Genomic DNA, 22,023 nt, shown 5'->3' on the forward strand with positions numbered 1-22,023 from the left:
TATGTAAGGTGTCACCGCTGGGGGAAGTGGGGTGACTCTATTTTTACAACTTCCTGTGACTCTATAATTACTTCAAATTTGAAACAAAATTTTTAAAGACTCCTAAGAAGTAGAACAAAAGGGCAATGTAATGGAGTGAGAAGAGATGCTGAGAAAATCACAGTCACCAAAAGAGGTTGTCCCTATGCCCCGCGTGTGCCCCCAGCTCCCACGCCGGAGCCCACGTCCCCACCTTCCCTCCTGCTAAGGAAGAGGAGCAACAGCCAAGTCCAAAGCCTGTCTGGTCAAGGCCAGCCCTTCCATGGAGCACAGCATCCCGTCCCGTCTTACTCGAACATTGCTTTGGCAGTTCTTTCCCTCTTCCATTCACCATCAACGTCTTCTTCACTGGATCCCAAAACACGGTTATTTCCCCATCTTCATGTACCACGCCCTATACCCCATCTGGGGGAACAGAGGCTCCAAACATCTGTTGTTACAGAAAATAAAGAGACGCCTCGGTGCACATCTGCTTGCCTGGTAGAGCTTTTGAGCCTGCTACATTTTTTAGAAAGAAAGGGCTAGAGGCCATGTGCGGTGGCTCACGCCTGTAATCCCAGCACTTTGGAGGCCGAGGTGTGCAGATCACAACGTCAAGATATTGAGACCATCCTGGCCAACATGGTGAAACCCTGTCTCTACTAAAATACAAAAATTAGCTGGGCATGGTGGCACACGCCTGTAGTCCCAGCTACTCGGGAGGCTGAGGCAGGAGAATTGCTGGAACCTGGGAGGCAGAGGTTGCAGTGAGAGATGGTGCCACTGCACTCCAGCCTGGAGACAGAATGATACTCCATCTAAAAAAAAAAAAAAAAAGGAAAGGGCTAGAAAGGCAGATACCAACATCTTCCCATGGTTTGCTCAGGGTGGGGAGAGCGAATGATTCTAGTTCCTTCTTTAATTGTTTTCTAAAGTTCATGTAGCAAAAGAATTATTTTTGAGATAAGAAAAAAATCTTTAATAAAATTGTTATTCTTTAACATACTGGCTGGGCGCAGCAGCTCATGCCTATAATCCCAGTACTTTGGGAGGTCAAGGCAGGCAGATCACTTGAGTTCAGGTAAGACCAGCCTGGGCAACATAACAAAACAAGTCTCTACAGAAAAGAAAAAAAAAGTTAGCCAGGTGTGGTGGTGCACACCTGTGGTCCCAGCTACTTGAGAGGCTGAGGCAGGAGGATCACCGGAGACCAGGAAATTCAGGCCGGGTGAGTCATGAGCGCACCACCGCATTCCAGCCTGGGCGACAGAGCAAGACCCTGTCTCAATAAAATGAAAACTGTCAATGGCTCCCTCTGCCCAGAACCTGGCTCTCATTTCTTCATGGTTGCAAAGCAGACCGAAGAGCCTGGCTGCACCCCATCCCTGGTCTCAGGCCAGGCCCCTCACTGCCCTGTGGTGACCCCTCGTGTTGTGTCCAGGGGTCTGTGATCTCCGCACCCTGATTCCTGCTGTCCTCTCTGAGCGGAGTCTGCTCCCTGGCCCCGAAACCGTCTCTGCCACACCAACTCCTGTTTGTCCTTCAGAATCTTTTTCTTTGCCTGTTTTTTGTTGTTGCTGTTGTTTTTTTTCTCTTTTTGAGACAAGAGTCTCACTCTGTTGCCAGGCTGGAGTGTAATGATGGCACAATCTTGGCTCACTGCAACCTCTGCCTCCTGGATTTACAGGCACACGCCACCATGCCAGTTAATTTTTGTATTTTTAGTAGAGATGGGATTTCACCATGTTGGCCAGGCTGGTCTCAAACTCCTGACCTCAGGTGATCCACTCCCCGACCCCCTGGGCCTCCCAAAGTGTTGGGATTACAGGCATGAGCCACTGCACCCAATCACCTTCAGGGTCTTGAGCAATCACCTCCCCTAAAAGCCTCCTTGTCCCCAATGGAGATGACAGCCCCCTCCTCTGTGGCTGCCCCCAGGCCAGCCTCCCCCATCACCCACTCCGGGCTGGCTCTGAACCTTCTTGCCTATCTTGTCTGTGAACTGAGTGCAATGGGCCCCATCTCAGTCCCTGGTGTCTGGCTATGCAGCCAGCAGGGAGCCCAGTGGGAGGTGAGAGGGAGATCCCAAGAGCGGGGCGGGTGTGTATCCCCAGCCCTCCCCAGAGGCTGCCCGGGCCCACTGGACCTCCCCTGAGGTCCCTCTCCAGCGCCCGGGGCGCCTCTCTGCACCTCTCTCTCTCTGTTTCCCTCCGGGTTCTGGGGCTCTCCTCCCCCTCTCCCGGGGGGCCAAGGTGTGCTGTCAGCTTGGTCTCTCTGCAAATGGCCCCTTCATAGGCAGCCCCTTGAAGGATTCTACTTTGGGGTGTCTGCTCTTTTGTGTTGGGACCATGACTAACATATTTTTGGTGGGGAGGGGCAGGCGGCATGTCTGGTACACAGAAGGCTCTCTGCATTTGTGTGCTGAGCGAATGCGTGGGTGGCGGAGACCTGGGCCTTGAGTTCCGTGCTCTTCTTGCTCTGCCCTCTGCCCTGGGGAGGGACCCCAGGACTCAGCCATGCCTTCAGCCTTGGTGCACAGAGGACCCCACGTCTCTTCCCTCCATGTCTGTGGCCTTGGCCATGGGTCCCTGGGCTAGGGTGCCCTGTCCACCCTTTTCCTCTAAGCTCGGCCCTGTGGCTCACCCTTACCCATGGGACGCCAGCAGATGTGACCATGGGGTTTGCTCCCTCAGCCATCGCCACTGGGACCAGGGCACGCTGGCTCGCTGGAGGATGGGAGACTGTGGGGAAGAACCCGGTCCTCCCTGCATCTCTCGACATGAGAGTGTGCCCCCTTGCCAATCGCTCCCCGAGTGGGCCATTGTGAGTTAGGCAGCATTATCATGGCAATGGATAACCAGTGCAGTGTAGGAGGGGGCAGACGTCGGCGTTCCGCCCACTGGACAAATGAGGAGACTGAGGTGGAGAGGGTCAGTGGCTTGCTGTGGTCACACAGTTGTAGGGGCATGGCCTGGGCCTGAGCCTTCTCTGTGGCTTCCAAAGCACCTGTCTCACAGACGAGAAAGAGCTGCCCTCCAGGGCCGTCCCTTGGAAGCTGGTCACCCATCCCAGCTGCAGGGCAAGGCTGGCTTTAGGAGGCTTTCCTCCTGCTCCTGAGCCCAGCTCTGAGCCCACGGGGCACCGACCCCTCTCAACTTCCCAGCCTCTACCTCCTTCCTCGCCCAAACCGAATACCACCCCTTCCAGGAAACTTTCCTGGCTCTTCCCAGTCGGGAGTTCCCATTATTCCTGGACCTGCAGTGTTTCCCCTGCTGCTCTGAGCCAGGTGACCCCTCCACACCAAGTGCCCTGCCAGCCTGTGAGCTTCCTGGTGGCCAGGGCTTGGCTTGGCTGGGCTCCTCCCTATGCCCACACAGAGCTTGGCACAGAGCCCTGCACACAGTAGGTGCTTCATAGGTGTGTCTCCTCCTGCTTACGTGCTGTCACCTCCACCATGATACCTTCGAGCAAGGGCATGGGAACTCGGGGTTCTTTGTCCTAGGACTGGTCGGCTGGGCGTTCCCAGACACTCGGGGCCAAGCCCTGCGGCTCCTGGGAGGCCTGAGCTACCAGGCTGGGCGTCCTGGCTGCTAAGGACCCAGCACCTCCCCGCCTGCTGTTTCTCCTTGTTCCTCTTCGGGCCCTGGACTCTCCCCAGGCACCTGCCCTCCTGCACACCCGCCCTTCCTGGCTAGCTGCCGGGTGTCCCCAAGGCAGGTGCCTCTCTTCTGTGTCTGCCCTTCTCCCGCACTTCCTATAAATAGCCCGTTTTCGCTCCTCAGTGAAAGGGAGCGGTGGGCTGAGAAGGCCTGGCCACCTCTCTGTCCCATGACCAGACTGTCATTGAGTTGCCGTGTGACCTTGGGCAGGTTGGGGCCCTCCCTTGGCCTCCAGCTGCCAGCCCTGGATCCCGATCCTGGTCCTCGTCCCACTCCCCTGGGCCTGGACTTGTGGTCTCCAGTGGTCTCTCATGCCCTCCAGGGACCCCCTCACAAAGGACGGGGAGCTGCCCAGGGCTGGGAGTCCCGGCCTGGCCAGAAACCTTGGGTCAAACAGGGAAGAACAGGTGATGCAGCATCCTGGGTAATGGCCCCCTTTGGAGGGATGAGTCACAGGGCACCCATGCAGCCCACCACGGCATACACCCCCAGAGCAGGCCTCATACTCCCAGAACCCTGGTGGGGTGACCTGGGTGTAGGTGGCAGGACAGGGCTGACTAACCCGGAGGGGATAGATGAGCCCTCAGTTCTGTGGCCCCAGGCTTCTGCTCTCTAAGGAAGGTCCCGAAAGCTGGAGACAGCTACAGAGGAGAGGGGTGAGCTTCCTGTCACCAAGGGCATGCAAGCAGAGGCTGCCCCTGCTCCCACCCCCCACTGGCCCTTCCTCCCTCCCTCTTTGTCCCCCACTGGGTCAGGCTGAGACTGGGTCCTTTCTTGGGGACCTGTCAGAGCCTGAAGACCGGCTTCCATCCCTCCGGGTTCCTCTTGCCTCTGGGACTTGGCTCCAGCTGCAGCCTCCTGCCTCCCTGGGTCTGTTCCAGAGTTCAGGTTAAGGGTGGGTCTACCCTTGATGGAGGGGCGGGGTGGGGGCTCAGCAGCCAGGACTTTAGAGAGTGGAGGGGGTGTCTAGGCAGGCAGGGAGGGGTGACAGGTGGTGCTGGCATTAGGCAGGTGTCCCACCCCAGGGGGGCCGAGTGGGAGGGAGGGGGCCAGGGCGAGGCGTTCCCTTTCCCTGCAGGCCCTCCCCCGATCAGAAAGGCAATTCTGTGTGGGATGCAGGGCTGGGGGCAGTTTCCCTGGGATGGGCACAGACCCCTACTCAGCTGGCAGGCGGATTCGAGGGCCCGGGAGTGGAGTGCCTTCCTCAGCGTCTCACTCTGACTCCTGTAGGTGGGATGAGAGGCACCCCCTGCTCTCCGCAGCAGGAAGCCAGGGATTCTCTCCACCCTTCCCCGGGGATGCTGAACAAGCTGGTGCTGGTCCCACGTGGTCTCCAGCCTCTCATTCACTCAGAACGGGGGCGCACTCTAGGGCAGGCTGCCTAGAGAAGGGGTGGTGGATGAGATGCATGTGGAGGGGGCTACAGTGCAGGGTTTGGCTCCAGGCTCAGCATCCCGAGAGACCCCTGCAGAATCAGGGATCTCTGGGCACTTCCTATAGGTGGGGCTCTGGTCACAGCAGGGGAACCCACCCTCAGACCACCCTCCAACCACCCCACACTCACACTCACTCACATGCAAACCCACAGGATCTGCTGACCCGGAACCTCACCCAAGAGCCTCTGGGTGTCCCAGCCCGACACACCATGTGAGCTCGGCTCCTGCCTGCCCTGTCCACAACGGCTCTCAGATATGCTCTAGTCAGTGTGGGCCGCCCACCTCCCCAAGGGCTTCCACTCACACCCCTTGGTCCCACCACGCTCTCACTGAGAGCACAGCGTGCCCCCACCCCAAGACCAAAATCAACAAAACCACCCCCTAAACGGGACATGAAAGAAACCTCAACTCTTCCCCTGAAACCCACAGTAAAAACCCAGGACAAACAAGCATTTGATTTTTTTCCTTCGCAGATTTTTTTTAAGTAGACATAGTCTTTTTATCTTTCTCATTTTACAGCAAACATTGCAAATATAGAAATATTTTTTTCTGTACAATAGAACGACTACAGTGTACAGGGGGGCTGGGCTGGGGGACGTGCCTCCCCGCCCTCGGCCCTCCCGGCCACCCCGGCCGTCCACAGGCACAGTCTCCACCCACCCTGAGTCCAGCAGGGCGCCAGTTCCAGTTCCGGAGGCCGCTTGGCCGCCGGCATTGACTCCGCCCCTCTGTGGTGAACTCCGGAGGCGGCAACGAAGAGACAGACTGGACAGAGAATCCACAGAAAACCACGGACGGAGGAGATCACGCCAGGGGCCCCGAGGTGGCCACACCCCCGACAGACCGTGTTTTATGTCTTTTTAAAAGAACTTGTCTTTTATTATATATTTTTTTAAAAAAGGAAGAAAAGAAAGAGAGGAAAAGGCAGAGAAGACTCAAAAGAGGAAAGATAATGAAAAAAAATCCCCACCCCCACCCCCATCCCTAAGACACAGTTTTCCGAAGTCCCTTGTGTGTGTGTGTGTGTGTGTGTGTGTGTGTGTGTGTGTGTGTACATGTGCTGCCCGGGGCGGCCACATGAGCTGGGGACGTGTCCCCCGGGTCTGTCCCTGCCCACGCCCCCACCTCGCCTCTGCAGGGCCCCCTGCCCCCGGCGTTCACAGTTGCTGTCGTGTTGTGCGTGTGTTGAGTTTGGTGCTGAGTCTCTGGGTGGATCCTGTATCCTTTTTGGTCCAGTGGGCGTCGCGGGTCTGGGGGAGAGGGGTTGGGGGGCTCAGGACTTGTGCTGGGCCGACACGCCCTTCCAGTAGTCCAGGATGTCGTGCAGATCCTCATCTTTGGCGAACTGAACCTTCTTGCGCAGCGCGTGGCCGGCCGCCATGAACTCCTCCTCCTCCTTGTGCCGCCGGCGGCTCAGTCTGAAGCGCTCCCAGATGCTCTGGGAGGCGCGGCAGGTGTACTCGGGACTGGAGGAGTAGCTCAGGCTGTGGTACTGCGGGGACAGCGGCGAGTAGGCCAGGTCGCGGGGCCGTGACCGGGTCAGGGGCTCCAGGATGGACGCCTTGCGCCCCAGACCCTCATGGGCTGGCGGCGGTGGCCCGGGGGGCGCGGGCGGCTCCGCAGGGTGCGGGCCGGGGTACGAGTGCCGGTGCTCGCCGTACTGGCGGCCCTTCTCGGCCTCGGCCCGGAGCGCGGCGGCTGCGGGTGTCACGGTGAGGATGGCGTCGGCCGCGGCGGGGGAGCTCTTCTCGATGTACTTGGCCTCGGCGGCCGCGCCCTTATGCACCCCGACGGCCTCGGGGCGGAAGGCGCGGGGACTGCGTGCGGAGCCGCCGGAAGACAAGGTGCCGGCGCGCGGGGGCCCGGCCGCCTCCAGGCTGTGGTGCCGCTGCAGGCTGTGGCCGAAGGCGTCCTTGTAGGCGGGCGCCAGGAAGCCGTGCTTGGCGGCCAGCGGCTCGGACAGCAGCACCAGCGGCGGCGGCTCCGCGGCGGACGCCGGCCCCGCCTTGACGCCCTGGAACGAGGTGGCCTCGGACTTGAGCGCATCGATGCAGTTGTTGATGATCTGGTTGACCTTGTCCACCTCCTTGGCGATGGTGGAGATCTCGGCCACCGAGCTCTGGCTGTCGGGGCCTGGCCGGCCCAGCTCGCCGTCCCTGCGGTCCGGAGGGTCCCCAGTGCGCACCTCCATGTAGCTGCCCTTGCTGGCCTTGGGCGTGTCCGTGCTCTCCACCAGCTTGTACGGCTCCACGTCGCCGGCCGCCGGCAGGTAGGGAATGCGCGTCACGGCCTCGGGGCCCAGCAGCGGGCCCTGGGAGAGCGGGGCCAGGCCGGGCGCCTCCAGCTCCGGCCCGTACTTGAGCTCAATGATGGTTTTCTTCAGGCTTCCGGCCGCGGCAGCCGAGGCGGCCTTCTTGTGCTTCTCCTCCTGGCGCCGCCGCCTGCGCAGGCAGTAGTAGACGGCGCCCAGCACCAGCACCATGCCGAAGAGGCAGCCCAGAATGGTCATGATGTAGTGGGTGGCCGTGGAGGGGCTGGGCACCGGACCGGGTGGACTGGGCAGCCGGGGCAGGCAGATGGTGAGGCAGGTGTGGTTGTGGCGCAGCCCGGCGCTGGTGGACACCACGCAGTAGGTGTAGTTGGTGAGCGTGAACAGGTTGGTAAGGCGGATCTCCTCCTGGGCCTTGGTCAGCCTGGACACAGTGGAGGACTTGCTGTTGTTGAAATGCTCCAGGGTGTACATCCGGTGGAAAGGGCTGGGCAGCTGGACAGTGATGGTGGCCGAGTTCTGCGTGAGTTGCTTGACCTTGATGAGGGGACGGGCCTCAGCCTGCGTGGCCAGCGTGGGCAGGGCCACCAGTGGCGTGGTGCCGTCCCCGGAGAAGCACTCGTCGTCGCTGCAGGGCGCGTCACTGGGCTCCTGGGGAGGTGGGGGAGGTGGGGAGCGGCCCGGCTGTGAGCGCCCCGGCACTGGGCGGGGGGGCCCGACCACCTCGGCTGCGTACGAGTCCTCGGTGCAGACCGACTGCAGTTTGCTGAGGATGCTACGGTGGCCGCGGCGGCCCTGGCCCAGGAGGTAGTAGCCGGAGTAGACGGGTGGTGATTCACACTGCATCCGGTCATAGGCCTGTGTGGCGTTGGTGAAGGCGGCCAGCCAGCGCAGGAAACCCAGCAGCTCGCAGGAGCAGTAGAAGGGGTTGCTGTAGAGCTCACACACCGACAGCTTGGCCAGGCCGGCAAAGGTGCCGCTGTTTAGCTGCTGGATGCGGTTCATGGACAGGTCAATGTTGACGATGTTGGGGCACTCCCAGAAGCTGCTGGCCATGACCACCTCGATGAGGTTGGCCTGCAGGTACAGGTACTCCAGCTTGCCCAGGCCGCGCAGCATGCCCTCCGTGAGGTTGCGCAGCCGGTTGTAGCCCAGCTGCAGCACCTGCAGGTTGAACTGGCCCGAGAAGGCACCGTCCTCGATGTAGCCGATCTCGTTCTTGGTGAGGTTGAGGTACGTGAGGTTGCCGAAGCGGCTGAGCGAGGCGTACTGCACGCTGCGGATGCGGTTCTCGTTGAGCCGCAGGTCCACGATGGTGTTGTTGATCTGCTGTGGGATGGCCTCGTAGGGCGGCTGGTTCTGGCTGCAGATGGCCAGCCACACGAAGCCCTTGTCGCCCTCGATCAGCCAGCAGTCCCCGCGGGCCAAGCCACCTGCATGAAGCAGGGTGGCAGCCGCCACACACACCCACAGCGCGCCCCACCTGAGCCCGGCCATCGGGACCGCCCTGCAGGGAGCCCCTACTCAGCCTGCCCAGGGGGACCGGGTGGAGGGCTAGGTGGTGGCCCCTGAAGGGATGGAGGGGTGGGAGGGGGAGGTGCCTGTACTCTCAGGGGTGTCCTGTCCCAAACCACATGGCCGCGAGGCGCAAGCGCCGGGAGGGAGAGTGCCTCCCTCACAGCTGGCAGCCTCTTGTCTTCCACCCCAATCCTGCGGTGACCAGGGCCTCCTGCCCCATGGGCCTGGGTATCCTGATGTCTCCACTGGCTCCTCCTGCTCTGACGTTCCTGCTGCAAGACAAAAGAGAAGGCAGCGGTCAGGGGACATCTGGCATCTCACAGCGGTGACTTCTGAATGCAGCCTGAGTCCTGCTCCGCTAAGCCCCCTGAGCCTCTTCTGTAAAACATAGAAGAGAACAGAAGCCCCTAGGAGTTCCTGAGATGGGCCAGGATAATGGAGGAAATGCTCCAACCTCCAGTGGAGGGGCCTCCTCGGTTCCCCGGCCTCAGCTTCCTCATCTGCAAACTGGATGAGGCACTACCTGCTCAGCTGGGCTCCAAGGTACTGATGGCCCAGAATTGAGACCCCTGCAGCCCATTTCACTCTCGGCGCAACCCTGTTTGGATGAGGAAACTGAGACAGGGGACTGTGGCCTAAAGTCACTTGGCTGAGGAGTGACAGGGCTTCTCCTGCTGGCTGGCCGACTGCAGCCAAGGACATGAATGTGAAGGCCCCTGCTGGGCTCCATCCCTGTCACCTGGCACTTCTGCTCCCGGGAGGCCCAGCCACAATGCCCCAGGAGTTGCCTGCAGGAGCTGACCCGCACACCTGCCTGGAGTCCCCAGAATCCTTCCAGGGTGTGGGCTTCTCTCCAGCCCTCTAGGGGGTAGACACTGGGAGATATTCTGGCCTGTCTGGGGACTTGCACCTGCCAGGTCTCGGTCTGAGCTCACTTGCCCTGTGTCCCCGGCATGCCGTGCCCCTTCTGGGCCTCAGTTTCCCCAAATGAGCTGGCTGTCTGGTCTCTGAGGGTGTCTACCTGGCACTGGACTTGGCACTGTCCGAACCTCACCTTGGTGGAGCATGGCTGCCTCCCTTCTGGAAGGAAGAGAGCCGGTTGCTCTGCTGAGCATTCCTGGGCTCTGCACATCCTCCTCGGGCTGGGAGAGGGACTGCTCCAAGGTCCCTCGGGGAGTTGGATGCCCCTCCCATCATCCTCCCCACCACCGCATGGAGTCCTTTGCTTTATCCCTCCGCTTCCACGGGACCCTGATTTTCTCCAGGCAGGATGGTGCCTCATCCATCTCCCTAGTGTCTCCTGAGCCCGCACACAGACGATGTGCCAATCAAGTCATAGGGGAGGGAGCCCCAGGCAGGAAGGACCCTGCAGACAGGGCTGGAGGTGCTGGGCTCCGGCTCCCCAGAAGACACCCTCCCCCACCAACCTCAAGGCAGGGGAGCCCCTGATGTGCAGCCTTACCTCTCGGCCGCCTGTGTTTGCCCTGACGGATAGAGAAATGGGTGTGTGTTTGCTTATTAATATGTGGATTTACAGCCGGCCTCTGTCACCATGCCGTGGCCTGGCAGGCAGCCAGCTGGGTGTATTTCACTGATATTGACGTTTGCAACTAGTCTGCACTGAAGCGGTTTAAATTAGAGAAAAAAAAATAATGATGTGAAATGGGTTTTTTCCTCTCTTTGGAAACTTCATAAAGAACAATTTTGTTCCAGCTCCTGGAGAAGAGTGTCTATTTCTGATTTAAAGAGAGGGAGAAGTCAGACGGCATGGGGGCTGCAGCGAGAGGTCCTAGCAGGCCCCAGGGAGCTAACCCAGGGCTTGGCCTGGAGAGGCCAGGGGACGCCTATCCCAGCCCAGCCGGGCAGGATCTGACTAGGCCCACTCAGAAATGGCTCTGGGGGCAGCTTGGCTGGGGACAATGGGGTCCCCATGTGGTCTGATTGGATGTGAAATCCACCATCATGGGAGTCAGCGGTGTCTTGGTCACTGTCACACAGTGTGCCGTGTGCACCCGCCTGCCCGTGCCCATGCCAGCCCCTCCGCACCTCCCCACCATCCTTCCACTGTGCCCAGACAACCTGTGCCAACGCTGGGATTTAGCTCTCCCAGGCCTCTTGGGGGCCCAGGTCTCAGGCAGAGGTGCGTGCTGGTTGGGGGAGGGCCGAGGGCATGGGGCTGACGGTGTGGGGCTGATGGCGTCTGGCTGTGCCCAGCCTCCGGAAGGGCGGGCCTGACCAGCAGCTGCACAGGAAGCGTGTAGGAGGTGTGGCGCCTCAGCCCCAATCGTAATCACCTTTAATCTCTTGCTCAAAATAACCCAAAGTCAAGGTAAGGAGGATTATGGGGCCTAAAAGCCCTTATCGCAGGCACAGAGAGGAGGCTCGGGGCCCGGGTTGCCCAGGTTCTCCTGGGCCCGGCAGCTCAGGGCTGGAGGGCTGCATGCACATGGGGTTCATGTGTGTGTTTGTGTGCATGTGTGTTGTGGACGCATGTATGCCATGTCCACCCACACGTGTTTGGTACCCGTGAGCCCTTGTATGTGTGTGCCAGGCCGTCTGCATGTGTATGTGCACAGGTGTGTATGCACAGGGCAGGCATTTGTGTACATGAGTATACAGACCATGCTCATTGGGGCACTGGGCAGAGCAGCTGTCACTGAGGGCACCCTGTCTGGGCAGCCAGCCCTGGGGCCCTGGTGTGTCTGGGGCTGCGTGGAGGCAGGTGGGGGTAGAACGGTGCAGCTCCGAGCCCCCCAGATTTCCTCCCCATGTTCACACATGCATGGGAGTCTGCATGTCTGGCATGCTGCATGTACACAGGAAACACACTGTAAGTGTGCACAGGTGGCCAACACTGCCAGGACTTGGCTGGGTGCCAGACCCTCTCCCCCTTCCTCACTCACCTGGTTGCTCCCCTGCCAGCCCTTTCCTTGCCACCATGTCCCAGTCCCCGCATTGTGAGTCCAGGAATCTATGCTTCAGGCTCCTTGGGAGGGGTGCTGGGAGCACAGCCTCACCTCTCCACCCGGCTCTGAGCCCTGCTCCATTGGGCTGGGCAGCCTGTGTGATGAGGGAGGCAGGCTGTCCCCAGCCCAGTGTCCAACCCCCACTTTCCTGCTCTGCCTCTGCTCCAGAGTCCAGGTGAGCAGGGGCCTGGGGCCTGCAGAGGCTTGGGGAGTCCTCCCCCTGCTCCCCCTCTCAGCCTGACCTTACTATCAAGTCTCCTGGGCAGGAAGATCTTCAGGGCGTGTGAGCAGGACTCCCCAGTGTGGCCAGCACCCTGCCAGTGAGAAAGGGTGGGCCTGCTGCCTCTTAGGAGGCATGGATTTTGCCTCCTCTATGGCGCCAGCTTTGGAGGGGCCCCAAAATTTTCTTTTTTTTTTTTTTTTTGTTTTTTGAGATGAGTCTTGCTCTGTCACCCAGGCTGGAGTGCAGTGGTGCAATCTTGGCTCATGCAACCTCTGTCTCCTGGGTTCAAGGGATTCTCCTGTCTCAGCCTCCCAAGTGGCTGGGATTACAGGTGCCTGCCATCACACCCAGCTAATTTTTGTACTTTTAGTAGAGATGGTGTTTCACCATATTGGTCAGGCTGGTTTCGAACTTCTGACCTCAGGTGATCCACCTGCCTCAGCCTCCCACAGTGCTGGGATGACAGGTGTGAGCCACTGCACCCGGCTGAGGGACCCCAAAGTTTTCACTCTGCAGCTCACTTTATGGCAGGGAAACTGAGGCCCAGAGAGAGAAGGACTTGTCCAAGGTCACACTGTGAGTCAGCCCTGTGCAGCCTCCTGTTGGGGGCTGGGGGGACAGGCTGGACAGGTCTGCACTAGGAGGGGTTTGAGAGGCACCCCTGGGTCGGGGAGCCCCCAGGGGCAGAGGCTGTGGCCCCGACACAGGAAACAGGGAACCACCTAGGAAGGTTCTGTGTAAAGCACAGGCCCTCCCACGGCCCTTTCCAGCTGGGCTCACTCACTGTCATTCTCGACACCCCCCAAGCCCGTGCCCTTACTGATCCACACTCACACCTGCCTTGCACGCTGCATCCAATGATCCCCTTATTAAACATTTCTAGAAAGGAGTGCTGGCCAGCGGGGAGGGCAGGTGCAGAGACCCTGCACGGGCATCGCTCTCCTGTGCACACCTGGCTCCAGCCCTGCCCTCCGCAGCACACCTGCAGCCTCAGACCCAGGGCCTTGTGTGGATGTGGACCATAAGGCCCCAGGGAGGCTGGCAGGCCCACAGCCCCTCGGGAGGGCTTCTCCTCTCCTCAGCCTCAAAGGTGCTCCCCTTCTGCTCAGCCTGTCTGCACCTGCTCCTGGGGCCTGACCTCCTGCCTCAGGGACACACAGAGGCCATGGCCCCTCTGGAATGGACACCCCCCAGGTCTCTCTGATACCTCCAGCCCTCTGCAACACCAAGAAAGTCCACGTAGCTTTCTTGGATGGCACAGAGGTTCTGTACTTGCACCATCCAACAGGGCGGCCATGGGTCCCATGTGGCTCTGGAGCGCCGGAAACGGGGTTGTGGTTGCTATATTGGAACTCATAGTTCTAGAACCTTCCATGAAACAAACAAACTTGACCCTCTGGCCTCTGCCTCATCGAGGCAGGTTTTCTTGGAAGGATCGCCAGCGGTTTCCATCCCCCTCCTTACCTCCTCTTCCATCCTCAGCCCTGCCCAGTCCAGCGCCCCCCTTTGGGCCCTCTGAGCCGCTCTCAGCAAGGTCACCGGTGACCTCTACCCTGCAGTGCCCACTTTTGTCTTTCCCAGCCTCTCGGCAGCCCTTGGCACAAACAGCTGCCGGCTCCCTCCTGCAGCCCTTTCGGCTCTGGTGTCCCAGCCAACACCCTCTCCATCCAGGCTCCTTCACCTTCCCCGACTCCACCTGTTCCAGGCCAGGCTGGGTCCTCACTGCCTCCTCCCCCAAGCACGCCCAGGGGTCTTGTTCCCTGTGGTCTTGTCTCCGTGTGGCCGACTCCCGATCTATCTCAACTTGAAGATTCTTCCCCGTGGCGTCTAAGTGGCTGCTCTCAGCTCCTGCCCCAGTTGGCATCTCCTTGCCTCAGCATTCACTGCATTCTTCCACTGAAAGTCGAGGCCACCCCCTACACTCCTCTCTTACCTCCCCCCACACCTGGTCCAACTGTGGCACCATCCACTCCACCTGCAGAAGCATCCGGAATCACTCCACTCCCACCACGACCACCCTGGTCCAAAACGCCCAAACCCACCTCCGGCGGTGACAACACTCATGGCTCCACCTCATCTCCTGCACCCCAATCCACTTTCCCTCCGTGGCTGGAAGGAGCCTCGATAATTACCAAGGCGGGCCCGCCACCCCATCCTCATGCAGCCCTAAGGACATCCAGTCCTCTGTGCGGAGAGGAGAATCCGGCCTCCAAACACCATCTCCAGTGCCCACCAATCGGCCTCTGCCCCTTCTTACTCCCCTTCCCCTGATGCACAGCCCCTTCCTGGCTGAAGGTCCTGCACCAGCCGCCCCTGTGCCTGGGAAGCTCCAGCTCCCTCCTGTCATTCACTCCGAGACGCAGAAGCTCTCCTCACTCTGCACTCTGAACTCACTCTTAGCCCCCTACCTAGTTTAGATCCTGACACTTCTCTCTCCCTGATGTCCTACTTGATTCTTTACTTTTAATTCATGGTGGAGCTCCTCCTGCTTCCACAAAAGCAGGAGCTGTGCATCCTGGTCACTGCTGTGGCATCCCAGGGCCAGCTCGGTGCCCAGCGGCCAGGACTGGACACTCAGGCCACATTGCACACAGGCTGGGATGCGTCAGCTCTGTTTTCTCTTCTGTCCAATGGGAGTAAAAACTCCCAAAGGGCTTGTGGTTTCTCACAAACGTTAGCTTCCTTTTTTTTTTTAAAGGGATAGGTCTCACTTTGTTGCCCAGGCCGGAGCGCAGTGGTGCAATTATAGCTCACTGCAGCCTTGACCTCCTGGACTCAAGCCATCCTCCTGCCTCAGCCTCCCAAAGCACTGGGATCACAGGTGTGTGCCACCACGTCCGGCCATCCTTTTCATGTTTGATCAAGCCTATAGGAGCTGTTACCCCCTTGGGAAGGAGATGAGGTTCCCACAGGGAGTTCTGCATCTCAGCTTTGGGCCATGCCCCGCCAGCTCTCATCTGGTCTGGCAGCCAGGACTGGACACTCAGGTCACGTTGCACACATCTGGTAGGGTCAGGAGTGCACGTCCCCACCAGCTTCAGTCTGACACCCCCCACTGAGATGGAGAGAGGCCTCCACATGCCTGGCCCTGGGCAGCCACAAGAGCAGCACAGGCCACACCATGGGACACAGAACCACATGCCCTCCGTGGTCCAGGTGGGAAGCCCCTCGAGTGAAAGGTGTTGCCAAGGTCCCCTGGGCTAGTTGGGGAGATGGGCTCCCAGAACCATTGCGTTCACTTATAGCCACTGCCGAGTCTGCTCAGCACCCAGGATGCGTTGCACTGACACCTTGGCTGTCTTTGGGACATCTGCCCTGCCCAGGCCTCCTGGGCCTCCATCTTGGGACAGCTCTGCCTTGCATAGCCAGGGCCTGGGGGGAGCTGGAAGAGGCGGCCGGCACATCCTATCCACAGCAAGTGCTGATTGGGGTATAGACACAAAAGCCAGGAGAACAGAGAAAGGGGTCAGACTTCAGGCCAGGTGGCCCTGGAAATGTGCTGAGCTCTTGGCCCATCTGGAGGGTGAGAAAGGGCAGGAACCACCAGTGGCCTCTGGTAACAGGAGCACTCCTGGGACCCAGTTGCTAAAGAGTTGTCCAACAAGTTGTGAGAGGTAGTGAGTACCCCGTCACCAGGGGTGTTCAAACAGGAGCTGGTACAGAAGGCAGAGCTGCGGGGAGGTGGTGTGAGCGGGAATGCCCCTGATGGAATGAGCTGGCCACTTCAGGGAACATTGAAGGTGGACAGGACACTCAAAAGGACCAAGTATTAGGCACACTTGACCTTCCTGAAGCAGCACTCTCTCCTAGATGGGTGGAGGGAGTGGCTCAGCATCTGATGGTGGGACCCAGCCCCTTGGGCAGCAGAAAAGACCCAGACTCCAGCTGGAATCTGCTGGGATTCAGGGCTGGGGGCCAGCTGGTCTCCCACCTGCCGTGCCCCTGAGACCTGGAGCAGGAAAGCCTGTGTCCGCCTCCTGACCTTGCTCTGTCCACTCAAGATGGGTTGCCAGGCACTGGACATTTAGGAGCCACGGGGCCCCTGAAGGGCTTACAGACCAGAGTGGGGCCTGCAGGGAAAAAGGAGGCCTGGCCGGAGCTAGGGAGGTGTGCAGGACGGCAGGTAACCAGGCAGGGCTTTGGCAGGACCTACTGCTCAAAGGGCCCCAGCGGATGAATAGGAGTTTGTTAGGGAAGGAGGGTGACAGGTATCCCAGGCAGAGGAGGTGTGTTTGAGTAATGAAGGCAGGAGGCCCCTCCAGGGTGTGTGGGGTACCCAGGGTGAGGGTAGTGGTGGGCAATGCCAGGTGGGAGGTGGGGCTGCAGGGGTAGCGGGGCCAGGTGGAGCGGCCTGAGAGCTGGGAGAGGAGCCTGTGCTTCCACCAGGTCATCCCCGCTACCTGGGCCTCTCTGCTCAGAAGGGGTGGGAGGGAGGAGAGAGCGTGGCATTGCTCCCTGAGAACCCTCTCCTGGGAGACCCTCTCCCCTCTGAGTACTGGAGCTTCTGGGAGAACTGGCCAAAGCAGGAGAGGCCAGGCATCCGGCCAGAGCCAGAGTCCCGGGTCATCTCCAATTCCTGTCTCCAGGCCTCAGTTTCCCCCATTCTAACATGAAATCATTGAACCAGGCACCTCCAAGACTCTTGGGATTGTGTCTGGGGCCTGGTGTTTCCCTGGCTGGAGCCCTCGTGATGTCTCATGATCACACTCACACAGCCACGCACACTGTCCCTGCAGAGAGCACCCCTGTCACCTAGGGGACGGTAGGGACTGTGTGTGAGGCGGGCACCGAGTTCCTTCTGCAGCCTGTGTCATCACTAATGAAATCAAGAAATATGGTGGTTCCAGGCTTTTAAACTCCTTACGACTGGATTTGCATAATCACAGCAGCCGTGCTGGGACGGGCGTGCATCTGTCTAAAAATATTGCTCCTCTCCTCGATCACTGAAACCAGACGAGAGGCCAGGGCTGGTCTGGGGCCAGGGCCAGGACTGGACGGATTCTGCTGATGGAGCGGACTTTCCAGCTCCAGGGGAAAACGGCGGAGGGCCAGGCACGAGGGGTAGGCGGGGAGATGGGTGGAAAGCTATAGATCGATAACTTTTCATCGTTCCAATGTTTTGCCAACAGATCATGTTGCCTCTGCAGCTTGGCTCTTGCCAGGACCTGTCTCCCTGGGCTCTGCCGCAGAGCCCATGGGGGAGTGATGGGCGTCTCAGAGCGGTCGGGCCTTGAGCCACAAGGCCTGCCATGGTGACCTGGCCCAGCTAGGAGCAGGTGGGAGGCCTGCCAGTCCACCTGCTGCGTCAGGGGGCACAGAACCATGGTAGCCAGGAGAAGTGTCAGCTCTGCCATGCACCTGCTGTGTGACCTTGGGCATGCCACTTAACCTCTCTTAGCCTCAGTCCCCTCATCCGTCAAACACAGACCATCATGGTGTCTGGCTCCCAGGGGTGTGGTGGGGATGTATCACCAGTTACTTAAGGCTCCTGGCATGACGCTGGGTACAGGAAGGTGCCCAGTAGACACTCACTTCCTCCTCAGTAGGGGAGAAGAGGTCAGTGCAAGATAGTGTGGGAGATGGAGCCGCACGCTGGATGCATGTGGGTTTTCCTTCATGCATGCTCACGCCTGCAATCCCAGCATTTTCTGGCCCTGGAACCCACACAGAGGGGCCCACTGAGGGCTCTTGCCAGATCTGGGGACTTCTACATGGCCCCCAGGCCTGGCCTTCTCTTCCGCTCCCTGCTCCCATCCTATTGTGCAGTGGGGGCTGGCACAGGCTGCAGGTAAGGCCAGGGCTGGGAGGGCAGACTCAGTGGGGCTGGCTCCTGGGGACATGGCCACAGGGTTGGGTCCGGCAGGTCCCTGACCTCGGCTTTGCCCTCCAGGAGGCTGGGCTGGGGAGTAGGACAGGAGACCACAGCCTGCACCACATCCCCACCCCGCAAGGGCTCAGTGAGCGCTGGGGAAGGTCGAGAGGCTGTGGGGACCCTGCCGAGTGCCTGACCACCTTGCTGTGAGACCTTTGGGCCATCCACGAGACTCATGGGAGCCTCAGGGCTCCTCCTTCCCCCGAGAACAGGAACACCCTACGAGTCTGCAACAGAGGAAAACTGTTTCCTCCACAGTCCACCTGTGTGCCATGCCTCCCACAGGCAGAGCCCCTCCCCGGTGTTCAGAGAGGCAAAGGTTACTATTACCTCAGTTGGACAGATGGGGAAACAGAGGCTCAACGTGGGAAAGTCCAGCCAGGAAATTGAGACTCCCCCACAGTAAGGCCCAGGAAGGCAGCAGCACCCACTCCGCTGCTGCTTAAAAATGCAGATTCCCAAAGTGGGCATGGTGGCTCACACCTGTCACTCCAGCAATTTGGGAGGCTGAGGCAGGAGGATGGCTTAAGCCCAGGAGTTCGAAACCAGCCTGGGCAACATAGTGAGACCCCATTTTGACAAAAAAATTTTTTCAAATTAGCCAGGTGTGGTGGTGTGCACCTGTGGTCCCAGCTATTTGGGAGGCTGAGGCAGAAGGATCCCTCAGGCTCAAGAGGTCGAGGCTGTGGTGAGCTGTGATTGTCCCACTGTGTTCCAGCCTGGGTGACAGAGTGAGATCCTGTCTCAGAAATAAAAAACAGTAAATATGCAGATTTCTGCCCCACCCCAGAATGTGCACAGGCAGGCCCTGGAGGAGGAGCGCAGGGCTGGGTGAGGCAGCCCCTCCCCAAGGCCCTGGCCATGGCAGGTGGGGAAGGGGGGTGCCTGGTCCCCTCTGCCTCCTCCCAACCAGAGCGGGGAGGGCTCAGGACTGGGGCTGGGACCCTGAGTGCGGCCCCCTGGGATGTGCCAGGCTTATTTTGCCGCCCTACCTCCGGCCCACAGCCCCAGGCTGCTCTGGAGTTAATTAGAGACCCAAACATTTAATGGTCTGTTATGCTTCCACGGGGCATCTTTTAAATTAAAAAACATGATGTATGGCGCCGTTGGAGGGAGAAATCACTTTGCAATGGTTCCCCGCTCCGGCGCTGGCAGGGATGTGGGGTGTGGGTGGCTGGCTGGCCCCGGGAGAGGAGGGATGACGTGACCCGCTCTAGGAACACTGGTCAGCCTCCCACCGCTCTCGGAAAGCGCATCACTTAAGCCAGGCAAGGGTCTAGGTGTCCAAGGATGCCTGGCACTTTCTCCACCACACCCTCATAACCCTGGCAGTGGGAAGTTCTATCTTTAGTCTGACCTGAATCTCTTCAGTTGCTTTCAGGGATGGCAGGTTTGAGACTAAAGGCAGAGAGGTGTTGGTTCTGCTCTTCCTAGTAGTACCCTGAGCTCCAGAGGCCCCTGAATTCTGGAAAAGCCTTTCTGGTGATCGCAAGCTTGCAGATCTGTCCCTGTTCTGAGCTTGGAACCCAGCCTGGTGGTAGAATAGGACTGCCTCCTAAGACGCTGGAAAGACCCTTTGGTGTGGGGGGGCACTGAGGCCTGGTTCCCCTCTCCCAGGCACAGGTGCGTAGGCCTGTGGGCTGTTGGCAAGCCCATTCACCAGGCCAGGCCTTTGCATGCACAGGTCCTGCCTCACAGCACCGTTACCATGATGACTGAATCTGTGTGTATTTCCTTGTGGCTATCAATTGTGCTGGAGATTTGGGGTATGGTTTTGAAGGTTAGAAATGAGCCCTCAAACATTAAATTAATAAAGGAAATAAATGACTACGCAAAGTCTAGCCTATGAGGTATCAGCCACGGAAGATGGGCTGGGATAGGTCTGGGATGTGGCCGCCCCAGGCAGGAAGTGGCCCAACCCGGGGTAAGCCCAGTGACCAGGATGTCTCCACAGTCGGAAGTGGTGCCATCTCCTGTCTGTTACTAGAAAGTTCTATCACAACCCCAAGGATGCTGACACAACATCACGAGGCCATTACTGTCCTTCCCAGGGCACCTCGTGCCTCAAGATGACAGGGAAGGCATTTGTTGTTCCCATGCTCATCAGCGCCCACGAGACCTGTCACTCCTCCCAGGAGGCTTCCCTGGCCACACGTTCACACAATTTCCACTCCCCCAGGCTACCTGTCGTTTGCTGTGTGTCCTGGGGACTGGTGTTCAGCTGCCAAGGAACCTCAGCTGGATCTGGCTGAGTTGTGAAAATAAAATTCGGGCTGAGTGTGGTGGCTCACACCTGCAATCCCAGCATTTTGGGAGGCTGAGGCGGGCGGATCACTGGAGGCCAGGAGTTCGAGACCAGCCTGGCCAACATGGTGAAACCCCCCTCATCTCTACTAAAAGTACAAAAAAGTTAGCCGGGCATGGTAGCAGGCACCTGTAATCCCAGTACTTGGGAGGCCGAGGCACAAGAATCGCTTGAACCCAGGAGGCAGAGGTTACAGTGAGCTGAGATGGCAACACCGCACTCCAGCCTGGTGACAAAGTGAGACTCCATCTCAAAAACAAAGAAAATAAAAATGTGGCATCTCTCAACCTCATCACACGGCCTTTCTTCGAAGCTTCTGTTTAGCACTGTCCCTGCTGTGGCCTGAGCTCACCTCCCAGGAAAGAGGTTTCTGCAGACAAAGCCGGTGCCACAGCCTGGAGACGCTGGCTTTTGACTTGCTGACTTGCATGTCAGCAGCTCTGTGGGGGCAAATTTCTCCCCACTGACATGGCTTCCACCGCTCTGCGGCTTGGGGAACTCACGCCATCCTGAGCTGGGACATCCACCTCCGTCTGCCAACCTCTTTACTGTTTGGATTCGTACATTTAACTGTCAATTACCTGGAAACTATTTCTCTGGCGTAAAGAAGGCTCAGAATTGATTTTCTCCCATCCCCCAAATAGGCAACAAATTGCCCTGACACTCTGTTGAGTAATCTGCTCACTTGGGTTGATTTCTGGTGCTCCATCTCCACCTAGGCTGGGGCGTCTCCAGCCTCTCCTCCTACCCCCTGCAACCTTATGTGGCTCCCCAGTGCCCTGGAGGGAGTCCGCACTTAAAACTGATCAGGGCTGGGCACGGTGGCCCACGCCTGTAATCCCAGCACTTTGGGAGGCCGAGGTGGGTGGATCATAAGGTCAGGAGATTGAGACCATCCTGGCCAACATGGTGAAACCCCGTCTCTATTAAAAACACAAACAAAATTAGCCGGGCGTGGTGGTGCGCACTTGTAGTCCCAGCTACTCGGGAGCTGAGGCAGGAGAACTGCTTGAACCAGGGAGGTTGAGGTTGCAGTGAGCAGAGATTGTACCACTGCATTCAAGCCTGGTGATACAATGAGACTCCGTCTCAAGCGGGGGCCCCTGACCAGGTCTCAGTGAGGGTCCTTGCTGTCTGTCACCCTCTCATTTTGTCCTATAAGGCTGTGATTGGCCCGGGCTTCTTGACTTTTTGCTGACACGCTGTTTCCTCTGCGTGGGACATGAGTCCCTCCCACCACCCCAGTGTTCCCCCACTCACTGGGCTTCTCTGTTCAGAGCCCAGATTGGGGCTGGAACCTCCCGTCTATAATCATAGCTGCCTGCACTTGCCCCTCTGTGACCTTGTGCTGCCGGGATCTGATTCCCGTCTCTCTCCACCTAGAGTCCACATTCTGCACTGAAAGCTCAGGGCAGGTAGGGTAGGAGCTGGGGAGCTTCCTTTCCAGGCAACGAGCAGGAAATGCATGCTGAATGAATCCAGGGAGATATTAACTCCATAGCTGCCTATAAAGGGAGGTAACCAGGCCGGGCGCCCTGGCTCACGCCAGCACTTTGGGAGGCCAAGGTAAGCCGATCACCTAAGCTCAGGAGTTTGAGACCAGCTTGGCCAACATGGCAAAACCCTGTCTTTACTAAAAATGCAAAAATTAGGCTGGGTGTGGTGGCGGGGGACTGTAATTCCAGCTACTGGGAGGCTGAGGCAGGAGAATCACTTGAACCCAAGAGGCAGAAGTTGTGGTGAGCTGATATCACACC

General features: G+C 59.0%; 1 protein-coding gene across 4 annotated transcripts in view; it reads right to left on the reverse strand.

Annotated features, from left to right (window-relative positions):
• Positions 1–5,570: 5,570 nt before the first annotated feature.
• Positions 5,571–22,023, reverse strand: part of ELFN1 (extracellular leucine rich repeat and fibronectin type III domain containing 1) — an 86,002-nt gene continuing 69,549 nt past the window's right edge. For 3 of the 4 annotated variants that reach the window (XM_032259855.1, XM_032259856.1, XM_032259854.1), the window contains exon 3: positions 5,571–9,172. In XM_032259855.1, the coding sequence (XP_032115746.1) occupies positions 6,387–8,879 (2,493 nt within the window). In that variant the 5' untranslated portion in view covers positions 8,880–9,172 and the 3' untranslated portion in view covers positions 5,571–6,386. The remainder of the gene's footprint in view (positions 9,173–22,023) is intronic. The other variant, XM_032259857.1, reaches the window with a different exon arrangement.

The sequence above is a fragment of the Sapajus apella genome, unplaced genomic scaffold (genome assembly GCF_009761245.1).
Source record: "Sapajus apella isolate SASKATOON/1434 unplaced genomic scaffold, GSC_monkey_1.0 scaffold112, whole genome shotgun sequence".
In the NCBI taxonomy this organism is placed as follows: Eukaryota; Metazoa; Chordata; class Mammalia; order Primates; family Cebidae; genus Sapajus; species Sapajus apella.